The 26,574-nt window shown below is 42.7% G+C and overlaps 1 protein-coding gene across 3 annotated transcripts in view; it reads right to left on the reverse strand.

Annotated features, from left to right (window-relative positions):
* LOC122643978 overlaps nucleotides 1-26,574 on the reverse strand; it is a 75,963-nt gene that overhangs the window by 20,232 nt on the left and 29,157 nt on the right. For 2 of the 3 annotated variants that reach the window (XM_043837566.1, XM_043837563.1), the window contains exon 3: nucleotides 26,369-26,455. In XM_043837566.1, the coding sequence (XP_043693501.1) occupies nucleotides 26,369-26,455 (87 nt within the window). The remainder of the gene's footprint in view (nucleotides 1-26,368; nucleotides 26,456-26,574) is intronic. The other variant, XM_043837564.1, reaches the window with a different exon arrangement.

Consider the following 26,574-nt stretch of genomic DNA (forward strand, 5'->3'; position numbering starts at 1 on the left):
AGGATTGGCATAAACCCAGTAGTACGGCCCTTACCAACAGGGGAGAGGCGTTGGATAACCCGTGGTAGGTCCGAAGGGATGATTCTGGAATGCCATTCACTGTCCCATTTCCAAAGAACATTACAAGAGTGGGATCAAACAGTAGGATTAGTCACTAGGGGTTCGTTAGCGTTAGATGTTTAAAGCCTGAGCTGCCGAGTCTCCACCGTAGTAGAATGGCTTTGTTCGGGTGACCGACGTCTGGTTATGTGTTTCTAGACCGAGGCTATCATTCTATTACAGTAATACTTATACCTCATGAGACCTAGTATTTATGTTAGGAACATGTTTAATTTAGGTCATTCATCATGGACTATCTGCATATGCTTGTATGCTTTTCCTTGCTAGGCCCAGTGGAACTCACCCTTGTGGTATACCTTATTTTTTAGATGATACTACTTCTGTTGTGGCTGTTTTTGTGGGAGTTTCTTCTACTCAGGACCTTCCTACAGCTCATGGATTTGATACTCCGCTTCTTGTGGAGCATGATGTCTCGTGCTCGTGTGACGACTGTGCTTTCTCTTGATCTGCCTGACAGACTAGGCTATCTCCTCCCTTTTTGTTTATAAAACACTTTTGTATACTTAGTCTTGTAGTTATATCTTTTTGTTTTAGGGTTACTATGTGAGATTGTCTATGTAACTCAAACTTCACTTAATATATATAACTGCATTATCACTAGTCTTCTTTATTACTGTCTTTATCTCTAGTATTTAAATTACTTCCGCTGCGTTTAAATTCTGTATATTGTGATAATTGTTGTAGATAGGGTACTGCACTTGCGATCCTGGTGGATTGGTTGGGTGTTAGAGACATCCAGTCACACTTGGCCCTTATGAACCGGGCCAGGGTGTGACATTTAAGTGGTAATAGTTTGATGTTTTCTTATCTCAGCTGATCAGTATGGTAGGACAACATCCTAACACGTATAGGAGGTTAAATGCCAGAGGGCATGCAAATGCAGCCTCTTCCTCTAATCCTGCCAATAATGATCCTCCAGCTAAGGGTGCACAGGGAAACCCTCCATATGTTAATATGTAAGATGTTACTAGTTTAGTGGATAATATCATGGACAGGTAGCAACAACAGATGCAGCAGTTCATGACCACAATGGCTGATCAGTTTCAAACAACCATACGAACCTTGCAACCTCCACAGGCAGCCCCTGCTATTCCTGTCCCTCCAGTAGTACAAGCAGCCCCTCCTGCACAACATAATGATGCGGAAGGCCTCTTGCTAGAAAGGTTTCTAAAAACCCAGCCACTTACTTTTGCTGGAATTACCAAGGATACTCTGCAGCCCGTGAGATGGGTTAAGGAAATGGAGAAGGCATTTAAGTTCCTAGGCTGTTCTGAGGAGTAGAAGCTTACCTGTGCTGGATATAAGCTTCAGTATGAAGCAGAAGCATGGTGGGAAACAACAAGGCCTATCTTAGAGGCTGTCTACCCAGTTCTGACATGGGCAATTTTTAAAGAAGCTTTCTTTGGGAATTACTTTCCCACCAGTGTAAGGAAGAAGAAAGAGATTGAATTGGCCGAGTTGACACAAGGACCAAGATCAGTGTTGGAGTACCAACAGAAGTGTGAAGAACTTTTCTTCTTTGCTCCTCCACATCTTAGCACTGATGAAGCCAAAGCTCAGAAGTCTGAAGATGGGTTGAGGCCACAAATTGCTTCCATTATGACTACTCGAACCACCCAGGGTTACTCTTAAGCAATATAGTTAGCAAAAAGAGTGGAAGATAAGCAAAGAGATGCATATCAAGTGAGCCAGAGATCAGGCAAGAGATCTGTACCTTTTACTGATAGAGGGTACAACAAGTTCACCAAACCCTCTGGTTTTAGTTTAGCACCAGCCCAATCACAGAGAAGTGAGTCTGAGTCATCTGTGTCCAGGCCTGTATATGCCAATCCCAGCACCAAGGCTACAAATGCAACAGCTCCAGCAAGTATTGCTGATTTCAAGTGTTATACTTGTGGTCAAGCTGGCCATACATCCACGACTTGCTTCTAGAGAAGACCTCCACTCCCTACTCGACAACAAGGCAGCAAGCCTCAGGGTCGGATCTACTCTGTTTCTGCTAGTGATGCTGAGGCTAACCAGACAGTGGTTACTGGTATCATTCTAAACTTATACATTCTTTATGTATTCATTGATTAATATCATGCATATGTAATCACTAAGTCATGGCATTTAGGTACCATTCTCATCTGTTCTACACTAGCATATACTTTGTTTGATACGGGAGCGACATATTCTTTTATGTCTCCGTCATTTGTAAAGAGGACAGGTGTATCACCTCAGTGTTTGACAGAGGGTCTAGCTGTTAGTACACCTACTGGGTTAAGGATAGATCTAAACACAGTGTATGAACCATGTGCAGTAAAGATTGCCCATTTGATTCAGCTTGATATGACTGACTTCGATGTCATATTAGGTATGGACTGGTTGGCGACATACAAGGCAAATGTACTGTGTGCAGAAAGGAAGTTTGTCTTCTAGCCAAGAGGTGAGAAGGGATTTATCTTTGTAGGTGACAAGAAAAGAAGACCCAAGAAGATGGTAATCTCAGCCCTCAAGATGAAGAAGTTACTTGATAAAGGATGCCTGGGATACCTTGTATTAGTTACGGATACTAGGACACAGGTTAGGCCTATGTCGGAAATCCCTATTGTAGGGGAGTTTCCCGATGTTTTCCCTGATGACTTGACAAGTCCACCTCCACCAAGGAAAAATGAGTTTGTAATTGATTTACTTCCTGGATTGGCGCCGGTATCTAAAGCACCTTATAGAATGGCGCCAAGTGAATTAAAAGAATTACAAACTCAGTTGCAAGACCTGTTGAAGAAAGGGTTTATAAGACCAAGTGTTTCACCTTGGGGTGCCCCAGTTCTATCTGTTAAGAAGAAGGATGGCTCCATGCGGATGTGCATAGACTACAGAGAGCTGAACATGTTGACAATAAAGAATCAGTATCCACTGCCAAAGATTGACGATCTCTTTGATCAACTCCAGGGTGCCCAAGTCTTTTCAAAGATAGACCTCAGATCCGAGTACCATCAGCTTCGAATTAAGGAAGCTGACGTTAGTAAGACAGCCTTCTGGACTCGATATGGACATTATGAGTTCCTGATAATGTCTTTTGGCCTTACAAATGCTACGGCAGCCTTAATGAAGAGGAGCATGCCCAGCACTTGAGGTTTGTTTTGCAAAGACTGAGAGAGAAGCAATTATATGCAAAATTCAGCAAATGTGAATTTTGGTTACCTCAGGTGGGATTCCTAGGCCATGTGGTTTCAGCCAAGGGGATTGAAGTAGATCCAGGGAAGGTGGAATCAGTAGTGAACTGGGAGAGTCCCAAGACAGTGACAGAGATTAGAAGCTTTCTGGGATTAGCTGGTTAGAAGATTCATTGAGAACTTCTAGAAGATAGCTATGCCCATGACACAGCTTACAAATAAAGGTGCCAAGTTTGAATGGTCTAAAGACTGTGAGAAAGGTTTTCAGGAATTAAAGCATAGACTTGTAACAACCCTAGTTTTTGTTATTCCTGATGGAACTGAGGGAATGGTAGTATACACTGATGCCTCTAAAACAGGGCTAGGTTGTGTATTGATGCAACAAGGGAAAGTTATTGCTTATGGTTCTCGACAGTTGAAAGAATATGAGAAGAACTACACTACACATGACCTGGAACTGGCTGCAGTGGTATTTGCTTTAAAAATGTAGAGGCATTATCTATATGGTGAGAAGATTGAGATTTTCCCAGATCACAAGAGCCTAAAATACTTCTTTACTCAGTAGGAGTTGAATATGAGGCAGAGGAGATGGCTTGAACTTGTAACTAATTATGACTGTGAAATTCAGTATCACCCAGGTAAAGCCAATGTAGTGGCAGATGCTCTCAGCAGGAAGTCATCAGACTGGGCAGATGGTAAGGTTATGGTGGAAAACCAATTAATAAAAGACATCAGAGAGCTGAACATGGTTTTTGTACTTGGAGAGACACAGGAATTACTTTCAGTGTTGATGGTACAACCATCACTGCGAGCACAAATCATAGCAGCTCAGTCTATTGATGAGGAGTTCCAGAATATAATGAGTAACATTCGTGCTGGGACACAGAAGGGTTCAGATTTCTTCTTGACAGCTGATGGGGTTCTTAAGTACAGAGATAGGTTATGTGTACCTGCAGATAATGACTTAAAGAACCTAATTTTAGAAGAAGCTCATCAATCTTCACTTTCTATGCATCCAGGTAGTACAAAGATGTACAGAGACCTGAAACAGTACTTCTGGTGGTATGGATTGAAAAATGATATGGCAGTATATGTGTCTAAGTGTTTGACTAGCCAGCAAATCAAGGCTATCAAACAACGACCTCAGGGGCTTCTGCAACCATTAGCTATACCAGAGTGGAAGTGGGACAGCATCACCATGGATTTTGTCACATGTCTTCCTCGCACTAGGAAGGGTATGGATATCATCTGGGTAGTCGTTGATAGATTGACTAAAACAGCCCACTTCATTCCGATGAAGATTACTTATTCCATGGATCAACTAGCAAGATGTATATTGATAACATTGTCAGATTGCATGGAGTACTAGCAAGTATAGTGTCTGTCAGGGACTCCAGATTTACAGCTAGATTCTGGAGGAGTCTACAAAGGGGTCTGGACACAGAATTGAATCATAGTTCAGCCATCATCCTGAGACTGATGGACCGTCAGAAAGGACGATTCAAACTTTGGAAGACATGCTCAAGGCATGTGTGCTAGAAATGAGTGGCAGTTGGGATGAACATCTGTCTTTGATAGAGTTTGCATACAATAATAGCTACCACGCATCTATTGAGATGACTCCCTTCAAGGCACTGTATGGAAAGACATGTCGCACTCCATTGTACTGGGATGAAGTTGGTGAGCAGCGTATATTGGGCCCAGAGCTGATCCAGACAATCTGTGCGACAGTAGACCTCATAAAGGAGAAGATCAAGGCTGCCCAGTCCAAACAGAAGAGTTATGCTGATAGGAGAAGGCAGCATGTTCAGTTCAAGGTAGGAGAAAAGGCTTTCCTGAAAATATCCCCAACTGAGGGTGTTGTGAGGTTTGGTAATAGAGGGAAGTTGAATCCCAGATACATTAGCCCATTTGAGATCCTAGCCAGAGTTGGTGCAGTGGCCTTTCAACTTGCACTGCCCCCATCACTTGCTGGTGTACATAATGTATTTCATGTCTCTATGCTGAGATAATACATCCATGATTCGACACATCTTCTACCTCAGCAACCGGCTGAACTCATTGCTGACTTAACTTATGAGGAGGTACCTGAGGAAATACTTGATAGAAACGAACACAATCTGAGGAATCGTACCATCTCCTATGTTAAAGTCAGATGGGGTAACCACTCCTCAGATGAAGCATCATGGGAAAGGGAAGACTTGATGAAAGAAAGATACCCCAATCTTTTTGACCTACCAGGTACGTCAATTTCGAGGACAAAATTCTTATAAGGAGGGGGGAATGTGAAATCCACTGTAAATTTGAACTTTGGAACTTGTGTGATTTCAGGTTCTAGTTCTGTGTCTATGGTTGCCTCGATGCTGTGGGCTGCATCAGTGGAGGATGCAGATCATTCTCTGACTCACCTATGGAGGATTCCGGGGAGTTATCTCAGCGAGCCATTCTTGACTCTGAGGGTTCTACAGGCTGCCTGCATCTGAGCTACGTGTGTCAGACATGCTTGGATGCACAGATGTAGAATCTCTCCATTTCCTAGACTAAATTGTAAGTTATAATCTATTCTTATGTATATATAGATAAAATATTGCTTAACTAATATACAGGGGCAGAATGGTATTTTCCATCTGTGGGACCCATGTCCCTAGTGTGAAATTCAATTCCCTATAGCCTACCCTAGCTGACTTTCCTATTTATGTCATATGACATCAAATATGTGACTTAGATATAAGTAGTTAAATACTTAAATTCTATAAAAACAGTTTAGGAAAATGAATTTCTAAAAACTAATTCTAAATTGACTAAGGCAAACATGCCTTAGTCATACATTATTATATAAACATAACTAAGCCTTAGATTCATTAATTCCTACATCTAAAAGAGGTCACAACCAAATCAGCTAGAGAGCTTAGAAAGAAATAGAGAAAGAAGAAGAAGGAAGGAAAGAAGAGGACTTTGGGGCTAAACCTTGGAATTAAGGATTAGAACTTGCAATTGAAGGCTGCTAGCAACAAATTCATCATCAGTTTCAGGTAGGCCATGAGTACAACTGTTGTACCTATTTCTTCCTCTCAATTCTCTCAATTCCAATTGGGTTCTAAACCCAATTCTGCCCTAAACTATAGGGTTGGTAAGAACTTGACCAAACCCTTATAGTGATCATGATTTTAGATCTAATTTGATTCAAATTGAGTCATACCCTGATTTTCTCTTCTCATCCTTCAAATATAAGTTGAATCTTATAACCTATTAAACCCTAGCACAGGAAATTAGGTTAAATTGACCAAATCCCCAAATTGGTTAGTGGTTTTGGGTTTAATTAACCCAATTCTACTGACCCACCTTAAATAAGGCTTAAAACATGTTGAAGCCTTGCATGTCAAGATCCAAGGAACACAAGAAAAATCCCCAATTCTGACTTTTGGACCGGATGGAGTAGCAAGCCTGCAACCGGTCGACCATAGGGTCCTTGGTGTGAATCTGGTCCACTATTTTGGCTCAGTCTTGAACCCAGATGTTAGGGCTTTGACCTAGGACTCCTTCCATAACTATGTTATTATGGTGTCATAGTCAGGCTGCCATTTTCTACTAATCCTATGTTTCATAAGGGAACGAAACACATTGAAATTAACGTGTCATTTTGTTCGTGAGAAACTACAAGAAGGAATTATTTCTCTTCGTCATGTTCAAACAGGGGAGCAACTTGCTAATTTGTTTACAAAGTCTTTGGGGAGTGTGAGTAGATTATATTTGTAACAAGTTGGGCATGATTAATACATATGCTCTAGCTTGAGAGGGAGTGTTAGATGTTTTTTTTGGGTGAATAAATATGTATTACCATACCCCAGGGGGGGGCAGGGAAAAGAGAGAAAGGAAAATACAAGGGAAGAGGGGGGAGGAGAGAAACAAAGCCGACCTACGCAGAGGTTGCAATAAAAAGGGAGGTCAGATCAAGACCCCAAAAAACTGCAATGTGCCTATTTTTAGGGGTGTCTCTAATAGCATGAAGAGGGATATGGCTGAGCTTGGAAGAGACATCAAAGGAGATGGCTTTCCAAATCAGACCAAAGGATCGAGAGTTGGAAGTCCATCTCCTAATGTTACGCTCCATCCAAATGTGGTGAACAGCAGCTCCAAAGATTAGCTTGCCAATGATGTCGCAGATCGAGGTCCCTGAAAAGGACTTAGCCACCCAGGGCCATTCTCTGTCGAAAGGGAGGGGTCTTCTGCTACGGTGCCAAATGGATGAAAGGGCTTTTTTCCAGATGGATGAGGTGAAAGGGCAGTCAAAGAAGAGGTGGGGGATGTCTTCGAGACCGTTCCAACAAAGGGAGTAGGAGGGGGAAACATGGATGTGACGGTGAATAAGGAAGGCTTGGGTTGGGAGGCAAAGGCGACTCTCCAGGTAGTGAGGCTATGGCGGGGAATGTGGCCTTTGAACCAGACAAGGTTGTGCCAAGGGATAATGGGGGCGGAGTGGCGAACGAAGTTCCAAGCAGAGAAGGAGGTGAAGTGGCCATTGGGAGAGGGCAACCACAGAAGTTTGTCATCAGAAGGGGGGGGGAGGGGGGAAGGGGGGAGAGCAGGCCAAATCCGATCGACAATAGAGGGATTGAGAAGAGGGGGGGACACTAGGATCCAGAGGAAATGAGAGTGGACAAGGGGCATTTTTTGGGAAACCAGAGGAGTAGATGGACCTGGGTCCGAGAATGCAGTACAGGATACCAAGAGGGTGCCAAGGGTCAAGCCAGAGGGAGGTGGAGGAACCTTGAGCAATAGAGGTAGAGATTCCACGAAGGGCCAGGGGACGGAGGGCAAGGATCTTTCTCCAAATCCAAGAGGCATCAGAAGGGGTGGGGACAGTCCATAAGGAGTCGGACTTGAGAAGGTGGGATTAGACCTAGTTGACCCAGATGAAATCCTGACGGGAAGAGATTTTCCAGATCAACTTGAGGATGCCAGCAGTGTTGGAGTCTTTGATGCGGCGAATCCCAAGACCTCCCTCAGATTTGGGAAGGCAGATGGATTTCCAAGTTAGAGGGTGAAGAAATCTGGAGGTGTCGACCCCTTTCCAGAGAAAGGCGCAGAAGAGGCGCTCCATCTCACGAGACGTGGCTTTTGGAAGGGCAAAGATCCCACACCAGTAGCTGTAAATAGCTTGGACGACGGAGTGAATACAAACAAGGCGGCGGGCATAGGAAAGGAGTTTGCTTTTCCAAAGCTGGAGACGCTTGTGAATATTGTCCAGTATAGGAGCGCAATGATGCTTAGAGAGCCGGGCCGGAATGAGGGGAAGACCAAGGTACTTGACCGGGAGGGAGCCAAGGGTAAAGCCAGTCAGGTGAAAAAGGGAATCCTTTTCTAAATCAGGAATACCAGAGAGGAAGATTTTGGATCTAAGGAGATTGATGCGGAGACCAGAGAGGGATTCAAAGAGATGAAGGGAATCCATGATAGCAGAGATAGAAGAGTGAGAAGCTTTGGAGAAGATCATCAGATCATCAGCAAAAGCGAGATGGGTAAGATTGATATACTTGCATTTGGGGATGGGAGAGATGAGATGGAGGTTCGTTTTGGATTGGAGGCTACGGGAAAGGACTTCCAAAGTGATGGAGAAAAGGAAGGGGGAGAGAGGACACCTTTGACGAATACCTACTTTGGAGTGGAAGAAGCCAGCAGGGGAACCATTGACCAACACGGAGAAGGAGGGAGAAGAGATACAAGCATGGATCCAACGGACAAAGGCAGGGGGGAAGCCCATTTGAGATAGCACCCATAGATGAAGTCCCGGCGAAGGGAGTCAAAAGCTTTTGGAGATCAATCTTCATGAGGGCGGCCGGAGAATGAGATTTGCGGTCAAAACCCCGCACTACCTCAGAGCAGAGAATGATGTTGGCTACAATGCTGTGGCCAAAAATGAAGGCGGATTGGTTCGAGCTAACAAGAGTGGGGATAACCGCCTTGATTCTGTTGACCAGGATTTTGGCAATGAATTTGTAAATGATTGCAGAGGGAAATGGGCCTGAAATCTGCGAGGGAGGTGGCCCCCTCTTTTTTGTGGATGAGGCAGATGAAAGTCTGATTGACTTGGGCAAGCTGGCTAGGCTTGTAGAAGAAGCTACGGATGGCTTTGAAAAGGTCTCCTTTGATGGAGTCCCAACAGCTGAGGAAGAAACCTATACTGAAGCCATTAGGGCTAGGGGCTTTGTTGGACTTACGGAAGCGGATAGCCTTGGAGATCTCATCATCCGAGGGAATGCTAATGAGGGAGTCTGCGACACTGGGGTGAGGAATTTGTTGATGAGATCCGGGAATGGGGGGCGGAGAGGGGATTGAGCAGTTGGGCAAAAGAAAGAGATGGAGGCAGATTTAATGTCGTGGACCGAAGTGAGGGGGACCCATCGAGAGGAGTGAAAAAGGGTGATGGAGTTAGAATTGAGATGGGCTTTGAGGTTTGTGGAAATAAGCGAGAGTTGGAGTCTCTAACTCTTAGTGCGAGCCTTTTAGCTTTCTTGAGGGAAGAAAGGGAACTATTACTAATTCACGATTTCTCTTTTGAGGAGTGTTTTGGTCTTTGGCCTTTACCCTATTGTTTTAATTACTAATAGTGAATGTTTGAAATTTGTCGCTCTTGCACGGTGCGACTCCCAACCTCACGAGCAATTCTCTTCTCTTCCTCCCCTCTTCCCCTTCCTCTCTTCTTCTTTCTCCTTATTTTATTACACTTACAAGGCTATGATTGGCACTGCCATCAACTTATTAAGGCCGCAATGGGAGAACTATGGAGTCACTATTATGTGTGATGGTTCGACTAGACCCACTAGACAGTCCATCATCTTCATGGTCTATTGTGATGGCAAACCATCTTCTTAAAGTTAGTTGATGCATCCAAGGAGAAAAAGAATGCAATGTACATATACAAGTTGTTGAAAGAAATTGTGGAAGTAGGGCCACAAAACGTTGTCCAAGTAGTGACAGACAACGGGAGTAATTTTAAAAAGGCGGGAGAGAAATTGATGAATAGAAAAAGCAAGAAGATGCATTTTTTCTGGACTCCATGTGCTGCCCATTGCATTGAACTCATGCTTAAAGACATGGGTAAGAAATCCTTGGTAGCGGGTGTGGTCGAGCAAGCAAGACAAGTGACCACATTTGTGTATAACCATGGATATTGTTTACAATTATTGAGGGAGACATGCAGAGGGGATTTGGTGAGGCCAGGCACTACTCGATTTGCCACCAAGTTTATTGCATTGCAAAGCTTTAAGGATAAGATGGTTGGCCTGAGATCTATGTTTACTAGCGAGGAGTGGTTTGGTTGGAGAGAGTCGGGTTCTATAGGGGGTAGGGCAGCACAAACTACCATTTCTAGTGACCAATTTTGGCATGGTTTGAAGAGGGTCCTTATATTGGATCCAGTAATAAGGGTCCTGAGGATGGTAGACACAAAGAAGAAGCCGAACTTGCCACATGTGTATGCTTCCATAGAACTAATGAAAAAAAGAGTGAGAGCAGCAATACCTAGAGGTGGGAAGGGGTAATATCAAAATCATTGAGGACCGATGGGAGAAGCACTTGTCCCATGCACTACATATAGCTGGTGAGTTTTATTTTTATACTTTTATATGTTTAGTCCAAGATGTTTAATTTACATTTGATTTACAATTTTACATATTCATAAACACTAACAAATTATTTATGGAACTTTCAGCATACTATCTCAATCTAAGGTATCAGTACACATATAACCTTAGGCTGGATGACACACTGATAGAAGCAGTGGAATTAGTGGCGGCAAAGTGGTCCCTAAAGCTAAGGAGCAATCAAAATGCAACAATGAGGTGAGAGTTGGTACTAGGTACTTGGTACTTATTAAAAGTAATTTACTATATTGTGTACTAATCTAAGGCATGTTTAAAATGAACATAGATAAAGACTTTTAGGAATGCAATTGATAGTTTCAGTCGTAAAGCCGCAATGAGTAGTAGGCAAACCACAGATCCTGGTAGCTCCACTGCATTATTTGTGATGAAGTCATCTAGTCTCCATTTAAATCATGTACGTATAAATAATCCTAATATTCTAAACTTATAATGCAGGCAAATGGTGGGTCCTTTATGAGAAAGATGCACCTCACTTAAGAACGGTAGCAATCAAGGTGCTATCTCAAACTTGTTCCGCATCTGGATGTAAGTGCAACTAGGGTACATTCTCACTCATCCACAGCAAGAGGCGGAACAGATTGGGTCACAAACGATTGAAGCAATTGGTGTTTGTGCATTACAACACGAGATTGAAGATGCAACATAAACACCAAGCCATGGAGGGTGATAACGTACCAATCGAGAGATAGCTACTCTGCAAGGGTCGTGTGCATTCACAGACACCCTAACCTTTCAAGTCTTAGCAATCCCGGAGTCACCACTTTTACCAAGAGATTTTCAGACCCAACCTCCTTAGATCATTCATTCCAATATCTTCAAGACACTCATTAAAAGCATCAACAAAGGAGTCCACAAGACGATCACCACCATACTTTTCATGGACAAACTAGACTACATTGAAATCACCCCCCAAGGCCCAGGGAGAAATCCAACATGGAGAGTAATGAGGAGAAGATATGCCCAAAGAGATGACATCTCAGAAGGGTAGGTAGAGGCATAAACAACAGTGAAGAGAGGATGGTTCCCATCAAAATATGAAATCTTGAAACGGAGAAGTTGAGAGGAGGACAGAAGATGGAGATGTAGGATGAAGGTCCAAAAGGCACCAAAGATGACCATTAGGATGGCAAGAGTAGTTTGAACAGAAAGACCAAGAAGGAGTGATGGATGAGACAACACATAAAGCATTTGGTTCTTTAATTCTGGTTTCAATAAGGTAGCAAAAACCCGTGTGAAGAGCATTGATGCAGGAGTGGACTTCACACTAATGAAGAGTTTAGACCTCGAGTATTCCATAAAACACAATGATTCATTAGAGATTTAGGGAAGGTGCATCTGAGGCTCCAAAGGGCAGGGGGAAGGGGAGCATGGCAATAAATAGTAGGGGGCTAGCACAGTGGCGATGATATTCATACAAGGGAGGAATGGGTTACCGACTAAGAGAGAGGGTGGTGAAGGACGATGAGTGAAGGAGAGTGGCCTACAGAGACAGTTAGGGTTGATAGAGGGAGATTATGCGAGGAGCATAACAGAGAAGGGGGACAAAAGGGGAGCAGAGGTATCGGGTAAGGAAGGAGGGAAATTGGAAGGGTGGGTCTGGTGGGTTGGTCCGACATCTAGAGAAGGAACTTGGCCTAATGGAGATGGGTGGGGGTGGATTGATCCAGTGCAAGGGGAATGGGTGGTTTGATGTTTAGGGGAGTGGGCCGTTAAAGGGTTGGGCTAAGTGGGTGGTTAAATGGTATGGGGAAGGGATTGAGTTAGACATGGGCTCAGCCGAAGAGATGGTCCAGAAGGTGAAAAGTGGGTGGTTTAAAGGGGATACGTAATGACTGGACGAGAGATAGGGAGGTGGTTATAATAAGGCACGATACTAATGAGCCCCTTACAATGGGAAATAAGAGGGAGGGGCAAAAGGGGGAAGCAAAGAGTTGGGAGGTCTTCATGAAGGTGAGATTAGCATCAGGGACTAAGATAGAGACGAAGACGAAGGAACAGAGGGAGGGTGAGCGATGGTTGGTTGCTGCGATAAGGAGGGATGATTGAAGTGGGATTGGGGGTGATCAATGGATGGGAAGGAGAGGAGGCCAAGTTAGAGACGACAAGAACATTGAAAGGAAAAACATCCCTGTCTGCATCAGAGTGCAAGACTAGGAAGTGGTTGTAACCATCAATCTAAGGCGAAGAAAGGACCAGCGATAAGTGAGCATGGTAGATTCATGATCACGAGGGGATCCTGAGGGAGGATCGCACTAACAGATGGAAGTTCCTAGGTGATGTAGACAACTACCCTAACATGGGGAGCTGACGTCAGAGGCAGTGGAGGGAGGAGGTGAGGGGAAAGGATAGAAATGGCTTTTTCAAAGCCAAAGGTAGGGTTCCTTAAAGAGGCAGGAGACTCGATAGAGGTGACAAGATGGGAGGAAGGTTCAATGGATATTGCCAGATTAGAAGGATGAGCAGTTGTGATTTCTGACCAAGAGGGCGGATCCTTAGAGGCAAAAGAGAGAATGGTGGGGGCGACTGAAGCTCTAGGATGAGGGGGTGTAACGGAAAAACCAAGGTGAGGGTTGCTGATGCAGGTTCATCATAGATATTGGCTTATTTCTTTAGAAATAGGCCTAGGGTTGGGTTATATACATGTTGGGCCTTTGTTCCCAAGGGTTTTCTATGTATTAGGCCACTTTAATGAGCCTAAACTAAAGGTACATAGGTTGCATACGGGATTAGCCCAATACTTAGTTTATTTTTATGTTTTTTAATTGAACCGGTTCAAATTGGTTGCATCCAATTGGTTCAATTTAAGTGATCATGTGACTTGGTTAAGTGGTCATGTGACAACTTAAGTGGTCATGTAAAGTAAGTTGGGCTGGATTAGGACTCTATAAGTCTAGCCATGTTTTCAGTCTATTTCCTTTAGTATTTTAGTTTCCTAGTCAATTTAAATTACATATAGGTTAGGGATAGGATTAGGCCATTCCTTTTTAGTGTCTAAGTCTATTTTTGAGTTTTCTATATAAGTTTGTAAGGGAGGCCAGCATTGTACACGAATTTGATTAATGAAAAGCTTTTGGTTGCTGCCCTGCTCTGTTGAGTGTTGCTCCTTGTGAGTGTGCATCCTTGTGGATCTCAAGGTGGAAAGGGACTGGTGGAATCTGGTTGACTCCTTACGCCGTGACGGCTGGGAGGATCTTCTTCAATTCGAAGGTGGTTCTATCATTCACATCTGTTCAAGCTGCTGCCAGTGGAATCTCCAGTAAGTTTGACGCCAAAATTCTTCTTCTAATCCTCTAATCCTTTCCCCCAATTGATCCCCTTTATTTTTGGTTTGAATCCCATAAATCCTAACTCCATTAAAGCCCAAAACCTGCAACTCAATTCTGTCCAGAATTGCAGAATTTCAAAACTCATCCAAACCCTAACATTTTTATACCATATTGACCCCCTAGACCTGCCCATTAATACCCTATAAACCCCTTTCCCAATATCCAACCCAAACCCTAGGAATTGACCTAAATCCTAGTGCTGTCCATTCGAACCAGCAGTCCCTTTTGTTATTTGATCCGGTTGTTTGGCTCCTAGTAGGTCTCCTACCTATCTAGGACTACATTAGTTGCATTTCTCAGAGGAGTGGCCAAAGACTTTACAACTCAAACAGTACGGAGGGAGCCATTCAAAAAAGACTTGGTGCTTGAAGGAGAAACCTCATCATCAACTACCGTGATGAAGGAGGAGGGTCTTTAGCTAAGACCTCGAGACAAATTTGAGCAAAAGCAAGGCGGTCTTTCTTCTTAGTCCTTCCATCGGAGTATAGGGGCTTCCACAAGACAAAGCCAACAATGCTAGGCCATTTTCTCACCAAAAGTGGAGCAGAAGGCCCGGTAGAGTTACCCAAAGAAGAATAGTACTCAAATCAACTCGATTTAGCTGCAAGGTGACGGTCCCATTGTCGTAGCAAGATCAGTTTCCTGCCAATATTATTTAGTCCACCGTCAAGGGCACGAGCCTTGTCATCAACTGCCGAGAATTTGAAGATAAAGAAACCATTGTCCAAGAGGTAAGCCTCTATAGTCCCCTTCAATTTCAATTGTTCCGTCAAAGAAAGATTTGCCATGTTGAAGGGTGGGAGGGTGCCAATGACATGGCCATGCAAGCAATTCTGCCACTTCTTTGCTTCATTAACACGCAGACCAGTAGGACAAAAAGCGACAATGGAGGGGGACACAAAGTGAAGGGAAAGGCCCTCCCCCAAAGGCAGTTTGGACTGGCCAAAGAGGGAACTCCAGGCCAAGCTGCCCAAGGAAGGGGAGGGAGGAGCCAGCGGAGGAGGGGTGGAGGAGAGGAATAGAAAGGAGCCCTGGCGGTCACGGAACCACCTCAGAGCAGCTGGTCATGGTGGGGCCGGGTCCACTCAGGCAGGGGAAAGGGTTCACTCAGGAGGGGGAAGGGTTCAGTCCCATGGGTGGACAAGTTACCTAAGTAGATAGGAGGGTTTTATTTAAAAGACAGCTTTTAAGGATATTACCCAACGATTTGAATGAATGAACTTTTGGATTTGCCTTGTTGCTGCTGACACAATATGCGGCTGTGAGAGAGTGACAGAGTGACAGAGTGAGGAGCAAGAATTTTTCCTTTCTGCAGAGACCAGGAGATTGGATCTGGCCATAAGAAGAATGCTTGGTATAATAGGTTTGAAAAAGGATTTTAGAGAGTCCAGGGTTGGGCCATTAGGGTCTCTTAACGCTTTATATTTTCTTCTCATCGGAACTCTGTAGATTGGAGGGATTCTGATCCAGGCCTATTGGTGGAAAATCAAAGGTCATATCCCCCTTCCTATTTTTTGTTTTCTTCCCAAGTACTGTTATCATCTACCATTATTCAAGCTTGCTGGAATTCATTTAGTTCTGTGATTGAGAAGGATATCACCAACTACAGGTTCTGTTTATATGCCATTATTATTGGAGCTAAACTCACAGCAGATCCCCATCAAGAACAACCTGGCGGCAGCCCTGTTTTAGGGTCTGTTTTGACAGAATCGAGATCTGCTATAAGAGAAATCTGTCCATCAGATTCCAGCCATCTTTACGGATAACAAAGGGGGTACCCAAGAGGATCACTCGACCTGGATTTAAAGCTGATCAGACCCTCTGATCTGCTGTGGTATAAAATCTCCTAAATTCTGGGTTTTGAATTTCAGATTCTGTTTCTTTGATTCCTGATCTAGCCATGGATCTTGATTATCCTTTGGGGATTTGATATACTATTGGACAGCTAGATATGACCAGAATTGGAGACCCATCAGAAAAGGATGACTTTGACATTTTATATCAGTCATTCTGGTTTTAGGTTACTAGAGATCATGTCAAGGGGTGACTCATCTGAACCCCAGCGTTCAGCCTACCTACCCCCCACCACCTATAGAACAGAAGAATAAAGAATAAGAGAAAGTCAGACAAGAAGAAGAAAATGCTAAAACCCAACCACGAAAATGGGCAGAGGGAATAGGTAGCAAGGCTCTCCTCTTTTTCTCTCCCAACCTTATTCATGGTGAATTCTCAATATTGGCCAACATGTATCGATTGGCAACCATTGATACCACCAGGATCGGTCAATTTATGATCGATTGCATTATTTGATGAGATTATTTCAAAACCCTAAGTTGGCGAGCAAAAGGTTTGTATTCAAGTGGTATTGACCAGATTCAGGAGGTATAGGCTATATAAGAATGTCTATAGGATATTGGCAGTGTTTTTCTGCAACAAGTCAATATCCTCCTTATAGTTGTCAAGGCACCAAGGCAACCCAAGGCCGTGGCCAGGCACCTTATCGCCTAGGCATGAATAGTATGTGTCTATTTTTCTACCCCACCCCCTGTTTTTCTCATGTTTCTTTGACAATTAATCAATGCGACTGAAGTTCTGGTTGTCTCTCTCGATCATGCAGTTCATCGCCACATAGGGGAGACAAATATAAATGCCCACAGTAGTAGGTCCCACACATTTTTCTGTATGGTAGGAGAAGAAAGAATAAGAAGGAAAAAGCAGCACTGCAGAAGACTAAAAGTTGGAAAAAAAAAAAGAATGGAACAATTAGACATGCAGAAGAGAAAAAGAAAGGACAAAGGGAAAAAAGCAGAATTCAGAACAGAGAAGAAGGAGAAAGGGAAAAAAAATTCAGTAATCAGAATTGAAAAATAGAAGAAGAAATTGGAACAGTTGAGAAGAATTAAGAATAGAAAAAGAACAAAAAAAAAAAAAACCAGAAACGAGAAGAAGAAGAAAGAGAAGTCAGTATAAGGAAAGAAAAAAGAAGAGAGATTCTGAAATCGGAATCAAATCTAAAGAAAAAGACAGCAGGGGAGAGAAGAAGAAGACAGCGAAGCGAAGGAAGAAGAATACTTGCCTTCCATGGTTGGGCCGTCACAGATCTTGGCTGCCGGCTGTCAAGGGTTTCTCCATCCAGCACTCCAGCTCCAGTGCTCCACTTCTTCGATCTTCTCTTCTCCCCTCTTCTTTTCTTTTGTTTTCTTTTTTCCATGCATCAAAGTGTACCACAATTGTGTATATTCACCTATCAAAAAGTAAGAAAAAGCATCATTATATAAAACAAAAAAATAAAAATAAAAAAAACCCCCAAGACCAGAAAATGGACTACTACCACCAAAAAAATGCAATGCCGCCTAGGCAACGCATTGACAACTATGAACCTCCTTTTTCCCCCAAGGATAGTCAAGCAAATGGATAAGTACCACCAAAAAAAGTAAGAAGAAGAAGACTGGCAAATGTGATCACCCAAATCCATTCCCCAAACATCCAATCCCAGTCCACGTATTTCTACCCATCTCACCCATTTACTTAAGGACTCCATCACCCATGTTTGGGTTAGCCAGACTAAATCAGCTCAAGAATTCTCATGGATCCACCCATGTGTTTAAACTACTTCTTTTGGGGGTACCCAAATTGCTTTTCATTTATACAATCGTTCCCAAGGGGAGCGAAGCCTGTACAAAAGAAATGAACCCCAAAGGCAAAGATTTGAACCATTCAAACATATAATAACAAAAATCCATTTCAAAAACAGAGCCAAGCACTGCAAGAGAGTAGCCAAGCTAGACCAATCTGGGTGCTACTGGCTGAGACTGACCCAATCCCTAATTCCCATATGTAAATCCCTCGATAATACCCCTCACAGAGTAGATAATTAAAAGTCAGCGACAGCATACTTCATGTAATATCCGTGCCTGAAAGGTAGGGCTAAATTGGACTTTTCACACTTTGTCGCAGATTCAGTGTCGGCGGCTCACTGAGAATATTGATTTTGATTTGAGGCGAGTTAATGAACTTACAAGACAATTGATCATTTTATAAGTTGGCCGATGAGATGACTGCATGATTGTAATAAGGAATTATCCAATGTATTGGCAGTTTAACTAAACTTGGATTAAATATTTATTTTTGTATGGACCTAGTAATCAAATTAACAGTTGGCTTAGTGGTAAAACTACATATGGAGTATGAGGTCTAAGTTTGAAGTCTCTTTATATCATAGTTATCAAGGCGGCAAGGCGACCACGGCGTTTGAGGGCCTTCCTAAGCGCCTTGGCGATAGGGCGGCCACAAGGCGTCGCCTTGGCGAACAAGGCGTTCTAGTGTTCTTTTTTTATATAACCATTTTATTTGGCACAAATAGCATATTAAAAATTATATAATTCTACTTCTTTGCCAAATAAATATTAAAGAGTCAAACCAATGCAAGATATTCATCCAAAAAAATAAATTAACAAACTAAGTTCATCATATTATCATAGCAATATAGCATATAAATATGAAAATTAATTGCATAAATGACCAAGAGATGCCCCAAGAACCCATTTTCTTTATTTCGTTCAATCATCCACAGTGTGAGGAAATTAAAGAGGATATTGCCAATAGAATTAGGAAGGGCCGAAGGGATGGATGAAGCAAAAAGGTGCTTCTGGTGATTGAAGGAATAAATATACAAGTCAGGTGTAGGAGCACCTTATCTTTTCAAAGAAAAATTATGGGCAACGAAACAGCAGATTCAGCACCTTATCTTTAATCATTAACAAAGTAGACCAGAAGAAAGGGAGTACGAAGAACTGAAATCAAAAGAGAACTGAAATAAAAAAAATAAAAAATCAAAACACTTACTGACTTACAGCAGTGCTGGCCGGAATTTGTCGCCGGAGTAAAGGAAGACAGCTGGTTTCCACTGCAAAAGGAAGAAATAGAAAGATGTGGTTAGAAGAAAAGGGTTTGGACTTTGGATATTAGAAGAAGAAGAAAAAAAAAGAATGCATAAGTGCACAAAATTACAATACTTACCGGTGGAGGCAGGGGATGTCGCCGGAAACCGGTGGGAGTGGAGATGGAGAATGAGATGTCGGAAATGAAGGGCACAGATTTTAGAAACCTTGATGGACTGAGGACTGAGAGGGAAGTGATGAAGTCTCAACTCTCAAGTTGCCGCTGCAAGCCTGCAACTCCGGCAAGTCGCCGCTGCCGCTGCTTCTTTTCTCTGGAGATTGAGAATGAGATATTGAGATGTCGCAACTCGGAAATAAAGGGGTTGAAGGACTGAGGACTGAGAGAGAACTCAGGGAAGCCTCGAAGGAAGTCTCAAGGTCTCCGCTGCAAGTCGCCGCTGCCGCTGCCGCTGCTTCTTCTCTTTCGTTTTTTTGTTCTTTCGATTTTGGAATGTGAAGGAATTCGATTTGATAAGTTACTTTTTAGGTTTTGTTTTTTTATTTATTTTAAGTTTTAACTTTTTACTTATGATTCCATGTTTCTCAAAGCATAGAACTAAAAATACACCCCCAATGATATATTTCCAATTAGAATATCTTATTAAAACATAAAAAAAATTAAAAAACAAAAGTAAACCAAAAAAAGGGTCTAAGGCGACGCCTTGGTGTCCAAGGCGCTCGCCTTTCTGTTACACACTAAAGCGTCCAACCGCCTAGACCCTCTAAAACCGCCTAGACGCCTTGATAACTATGCTTTATATGCATTGAAGAGGATTTTATTCTGATTCCTAGTCTTTGTTAAGACCCACTTGTATCTAACACTAAATTGGATGGAGTGTTGTGTGTGCAAGAGAGGGGAAGTTTCTATAAAATCAGTTGTGGTGAGTAGGAGAGAGGGAGTTAGAGTGAAAGAAGGAATGGAGTGTTGTGTGTGCAAGAGAGGGGAAGATTCTATAAATCGTTTCTAGGTTAGTAGGAAAGAGAAAAGAAGTTAGAAAAGGAGGAGAGGGGGAGTTAGAGTGAAAGAAGGAAGAGAGAGAGAATAATACGCGAGTGACAGAAGAGATAGGAAAGAACAAAAAACAGAAAAATATTGGAGTGGGGAGAGATTGCTCGCGGATAGGAAAAAAAGGGGGAAAAAATGAAAAAGAAAAGGAAAACCATGGAAGAAGAAGAGATTCCTATCAAACAAGCTACTTGAGGAAAATACTTCAATCCTATGTCTAAGACAATTTTTTTTTTTTTTTTGGTGAATAAATAAATTCAACACCAAAGAGAAGAGAAAAAAGAATTACAGAGGGCCCCGAAGGGAAAAAGAAAAAAGAAACAGCCAGCCAGAGCCTTAGCTAGGGGAGGCCAAAGCAACAAGAGAAACATTAAAGAGACCCCAGGAGTCAACACTGAGCCTGTTCCTTGGAGATTCCAAACAACTAGAGGGGGGAGCAAGAGATAACTTTGTTTTAATTTCAAAGGAAATGGAATCCCAAATCTTTTGGTAAGGACGAGAATTGGAGGTCCATTTCCTGATATTTCACTCCATCCAAATATGGTTGAGAGTGGCACAGAAAGCCAACTTCCCTACCGAATCATAAATAGAGGAGCCAGCGAAGGTCATATCAATCCAAATCCACTCTCTAGAGAAGGGGAGAATTCTTCTACAAGCCGGTCAACACTTGAGGAGGATGCCTTTCCAGATAGCAGCTGCAATAGGGCAGTTAAAGAAGAGATGGTTCAAGTCTTCAGTATTGTTCCAGCAGAGACAGCAAGCAGAAGAAACTTGGATCTGACGGCTGCGAAGAAAAGCCTGGGACTCTCTAGGCTGTAAAGCAATGGCAGGGAATGTGATGCTTGAACCAAAGGAGGTTGCGCCAAGGGACCAGCAGGCCTTTCACACGAATAAAATTCCAAGCTGCTTTGGAGGAGAAGGGGCCGGAGCTGTTTTCTAACCAATGAATGCAGTCACCACAGGAAGCAGGCCTTCTTGGAATAGAGGGGAGCTCATTCCAAATAAGGCTGAGAGAAGTGCCAGAGGGGGGAGGAGCCCAGCCATCTTGAGCAAGGATATCAGAAACCAATGAGAGCCTATAGAGACCCCAGGCATAAATGGTTCGGGGAGTGACCTGATGGAGGAGAATTCCTAAAGGATGCCAATTGTCAAGCCAAAGGTAAGTAGAGAGACCATCGCCAATCTGGGATTGAATGACCTGAAGAACAAGGTGGCGGCTAGCAAGAATTTTACGCCAAACCTAAGAAGCATCAGATGAAGAGGATGTAGTCCAAATAGAGTCATGGTACAAAGGTCCCGAATAAATCCAATCGACCCAGATGCTTTTCTTCTTGGAAGCAATCTTCCAAATAAGCTTGATGATACCAGCAGAGTTCACATCTTTGATTCTTCTGATGCCCAGACCACCTTCCTTCTTAGGGAGACACAAAGCAGCCCAGCCTAGGGGATGGAGGAATCTAGAGGAATCATTGCCCTTCCAGAGGAAGGAAGCCATGAGAGCTTCCAAGGACTTGATAGTAGACTGAGGGAGCCCATAAATACCAGACCAGTAGATATAGGATGACTCCAAAACTGATTTAATAAGGATCAACCTGCCTACATAGGAGAGAAGTTTGATTTTCCAAAGTTGAAGCCTTTTCCTGATCAGGTCAAGCATAGGGGTGCAGTGGTGAGCAGTAAGCCTTGCCGGAATCAAAGGAATCCCCAAGTACTTGACTGGAAACTGGCCCTCAAGGAACCCTGATTTGGCTAGGAGCGCAATTTTATCAATCTCTAAGACCCTAGCAAAAAATATAAGAGACTTGGAAGGGTTGATGTGGACGCCCGAGAGCTCCTGGAAATGCTGAAGACAGATTAAAATACACTCAAGAGAGTCAACCAAGGCCTTAGAGAATATCATCAGGTCGACTGCGAAGGCCAAGTGAGTTAGCTTAAGGGCTTTACACTTGGGCATAGGTATAATGAGCTGCTGATCAGTGCAAAGCTGAATCTCTCTGGAGAGCACTTCCAATGCCAAAGTGAACAAGTAAGGGGAAAGAGGGCAGCCTTTGGCGAATCCCCATAGAAGCACCAAAATAACCTGCCGGCTTACCATTGACCAAAACCAAGAACTTGGGGGAAGAGATGCAGGAGCTAATCCAATTTAAAAAGCCATAGGGAACCCCATCTTAGTCATCACCTGAGCAATAAAGTCCCACCTTAGAGAGTTAAAGGCCTTGTGGATGTCAATCTTCATGAGGAAAGAGGGTGAGTGATTTTTCCGATCAAAACCTCGAACTATATCATTACACAGAAGGATGTTGTCTGAGATATTCCTGTCAGGGATGAAAGCCGTTTGGTTGTCACTGACCAAGAGATCCACTACACTTTTGAGCCGACAAGCAAGGATCTTTGCAATGAACTTGTAAAGGAGATTGCAGAGAGCAATGGGCCTGAAATCATTCATAGCAATAGCACCTTCCTTTTGGGGATGAGGCAAAGGAAAGTGTGGTTGATCACTTTGATTTGGCTTGGGTTGAAGAAGAAGCTCTCAATGGCAGCAATAAGGTCTAATTTGATGATATCCCACACAACTAGAAAAAAAAACTCATGCTAAAGCCATCTGGACCCAGGGCACCATTGACCTTGAGAGAGTGAATAGCTTCCACAATTTCGTCTTCTTTAGGGATGGAACATAAAGAATGCAAGTAGACCGGGTCATTAAAATTGTTGAGTAAATGATCCGGGATGGGGGCAAGACTCTCCTGAGGACATGAGAAGATGCTCTTGAAGTGCTGAACAGCCAAGTCATTGATGTCCTTAACAGAATTGACAAGAGATCCATCCAGACGGGAGATCTGAAAAATGGAGTTAGCATTAAGTCTAGCTTTCACAGAACGATGAAAATAGGCCGTTTTAGAATCTCCCAAGTCCAGCCATTTGATCCTTGATTTTTTTCTAAGAAAACTTTCTTCCCTAGCAAGCAAGGAGGTGAGCTGAGAGGAGACTTCTTTCTCTTCAATAGCAAGTGAGTCATTAAGGAAATTAGACTGAAGACAAGCCTGTATGGAAGCAAGCCTTTCTTTACACTCCGCAACTTGTTAGGTAATGTTGCCAAAAATTTTGTGATTCCAATCTTTAAAAGTAGCCTTAACATTCTTGAGCTTCCTAGAGAAAGCAATGAGGGGGGTAGAAAAGGCAAAAACAAGCTTATTCCAGGGTTCTTGCACAACAGACAAGAAAGTTGGGTGAGAGGACCACATGTCAAAGTATTTAAAGGGTTTAGGGCCAAAAGATGTGAAAGGTTGAATGGCTAGGGAGATGGGGGAATGATCTGAGATGTCTGGGTTATCAAAAGAGGCCTGAGAGGAAAGGAAAGAGGCCAACCACTCTTCATTGACAAGGAATCTGTCCAGCTTACAAGCAATGTGATTGCTTCCAGCCCTTTTGTTGCTCCATGTAAGAGGAAAACCAGTCCATCTGAGATCAACTGCACCAATATCCTCAATGCAGTCATTAAAGGAGCTCATAGCCTCCAAATCCATGTGATCCCCACCCTGCTTTTCATGGCTGAATCTGATAATGTTGAAATCACCTCCCACCCCCCAAGGATGAGATTCTATATGGGTAGTCAAAGACCTGAGGTCAGCCCAAAGAGAAGTCCTATCAGCAGGGCAGTTATGAGCATACACCACGGTAAGGTAAAAGGAAAAGTGGCCCAGGCAATCAGAGAACATGGTGGGCATGAACTGAGAGGAGGACAAAGTGAGGGAGATGGAGATTCTACAGGGGTCCCATAAGATCCAAATACGGCCATTTGTGTGATGAGTGGTTAGAAAGGAGCGACCAGCCCGGGGCGATAGAGCTAAGAATTTTGGACGAATTAGGCTCTTTGATATGGGTTTCTAACAGACAACAGAAACAAGAGTGAGAGGAACGAATACGAGAGCAAACAGCGGACTGCTTTGAGGGCGAATTGAGCCGTGTTCCAAATGATGCCGCTAATCATTTAGGAAAGGGGAGGAGAGACAACGATGACTCAATGAGCTTGGTCAGCACAGCCCGAGACCAGGTTTCGCTGTGATGGTGCCGTTGGTACAAGCTTCAAAAGGGGGTGACAGGCGCAGGAGGAGGGGGGAGAGCCTCATAAGGAGACAGGGGGTCGATGGATGGGAGGCTGTCGGGTGGAGAAGAAAGTTGAACAACCGGGGTTGGATTAGATCCAAGAAGTGTGAGGCTGCCCGATCCAAAAAAGGAAGTGGGTAAGTAATGGGGGATGGAAGGGCAAGTGTGACCCGACCCAGAAAGGGTGGATAACGAAGAAATCCCAGGAGAAATACCCGTTGGACAAAGAACCTGAGAGGGGGGGCCCACCATGTCAGTGCCAGTAGAAAACCCATCGAGATGATTCAATAAAGCATTCGAAGGCAAAAGGAGAGGATCTTCTCTTGCAATAGAAGACGCAACAGCACAGGCATCTCTTGCAGATGAAGACGCAACAACACAGGCATCTCTAAGACAAAATTTCAATATGCATGAAATTAGAATTAATTGATCGTACAAGGGGGTGATGTTAGGGCTTGTTTTTCTGCCATGCAAGGGTTAAAGTGTCGGTATCGGATATCATATCGGTCGGGTGATTTTAAGAGACGTATTGTATCGTATCGAAGATACTTATCGAACAATACAGATATGCATAGAAATGGGACAAGATACACATGAAAATACACTTTTGGAAGAGAAAAAAAAAAACAATATAAATAAGCAAACAAGTGCATTCAATTGAAATTGTTATAAAAAATGAGGTTTCTTACATGTTGTAATCGTCTATAGCCATGAAGAGTATTGGATGATGCAAAGATGATGTTGTAGCATTCCTTGATTCGTTTTTTAGTCTAAAAGTGTGAAAAACCAAGATTAAATTCTTGGTTGAGAGTTTTCCTTCATTTTTTCGTTAGATTAGGAGTTGTATCGTGTCTCTGAGTGAAAATGGCTTTTTTATGGAATGTATTAATGGTATCAGTATGTATCGGTACATATCGGTAATGTATTGGTATGTATCGAGCCGTATCGGCCGATACGTATACATATCGATATATATTAAACCACCCACAGAACCTTTTACTAGACGTATCGATGGTATCAATACGTATTGGTCATATCATATCGTATCGTATCGGCCCGTATCGGCCGATACATTTTGATACAATTCGAGACAGTCCATTTTTTAAAAAAAAAGAAAGAGACGTATGGGTATGTATCATATCGGCATCGACCAATACTGATACGTATGGGTCTGTATCGTATCGTATCAGTCGATACTTTAAACCATGTGTGTAAGACATGTAGAGGAATGTATCTTGCCAAATTTGGGCTCATTTTGAGTTCGTTTGATAAGATAATAAAATACTAGAATTCGAACTGATGTACTAGGATCACAAACTGGAACCCGATTTTGAGAAAATCATAACTAGACTTCTATAGAGAATTTTAATGTGATGTTTGGAGGGTATGATCTTTTTTTAATTTCTATTACCTCATAAAAATTTTGGAATGTTTTGAAATTGGAAAGTATGGATTCTGATATAATCTTACCACTGTGTACAGAAATAGACAGATTATGGACATTATACTTTAGGGGATTGGATACCTGACATAGGAGTTGATTCTGAGTCTAAATTTTTGAGAGATATTAGTTTTATGTGTCTAGGTTAATTATAATCTGTTTGGAGGTATTATGGATTCAGAAGCTACTTGTTTCATATTAATGGTTTCAGTGCGCATATTTTGGCATAATCTGTGTATTGAACTTGTGGGTTATATTTCACTAACAATGACTTAGAATTGAACCTGAAATTTTAAGGTATTGTTAACCTATGGGTCTACTGATATTACAGAAAAAAATCGGAAACCTTTCCAATGCCGGAAGAGGTATTTCTATAGCATAATGAGACCCAATGAATGATTTTGGAATTAAGAGATTATGGTTAAGTATTCAGTTCACTATCTAAACCATTTTCGATCATGTGGTTTTGAGTGACGACCCTTACCCATATAGGCTGGTTTTGGGGGTGTTACAGTTCACGTGTTCTATCATTTTTTGTAAAACATATATCATTAAATATAAGTAGAAACCACATTCAAAGAAAATCAGAACAAGATGGAGCAATGGTACCTCTAACCCACTCTTTAAGCCAATTCCAAACACCGTTACTCCAAGCCCAATCAATAGTACATCCTTCCTTGAATATCCGAAAGTTATCTGCCATGGCGAAGTGTTTAGGATAAGGATACAGACACTAAATCAGTAAGATTGAACTCCTCAAGAGGGAAACATAATATTTATTAAGAGAACTGTATTATAGAGTAATACAAAAAACA

Source organism: Telopea speciosissima, chromosome 10 (assembly GCF_018873765.1).
Source record: "Telopea speciosissima isolate NSW1024214 ecotype Mountain lineage chromosome 10, Tspe_v1, whole genome shotgun sequence".
Classification (NCBI taxonomy): domain Eukaryota; kingdom Viridiplantae; phylum Streptophyta; class Magnoliopsida; order Proteales; family Proteaceae; genus Telopea; species Telopea speciosissima.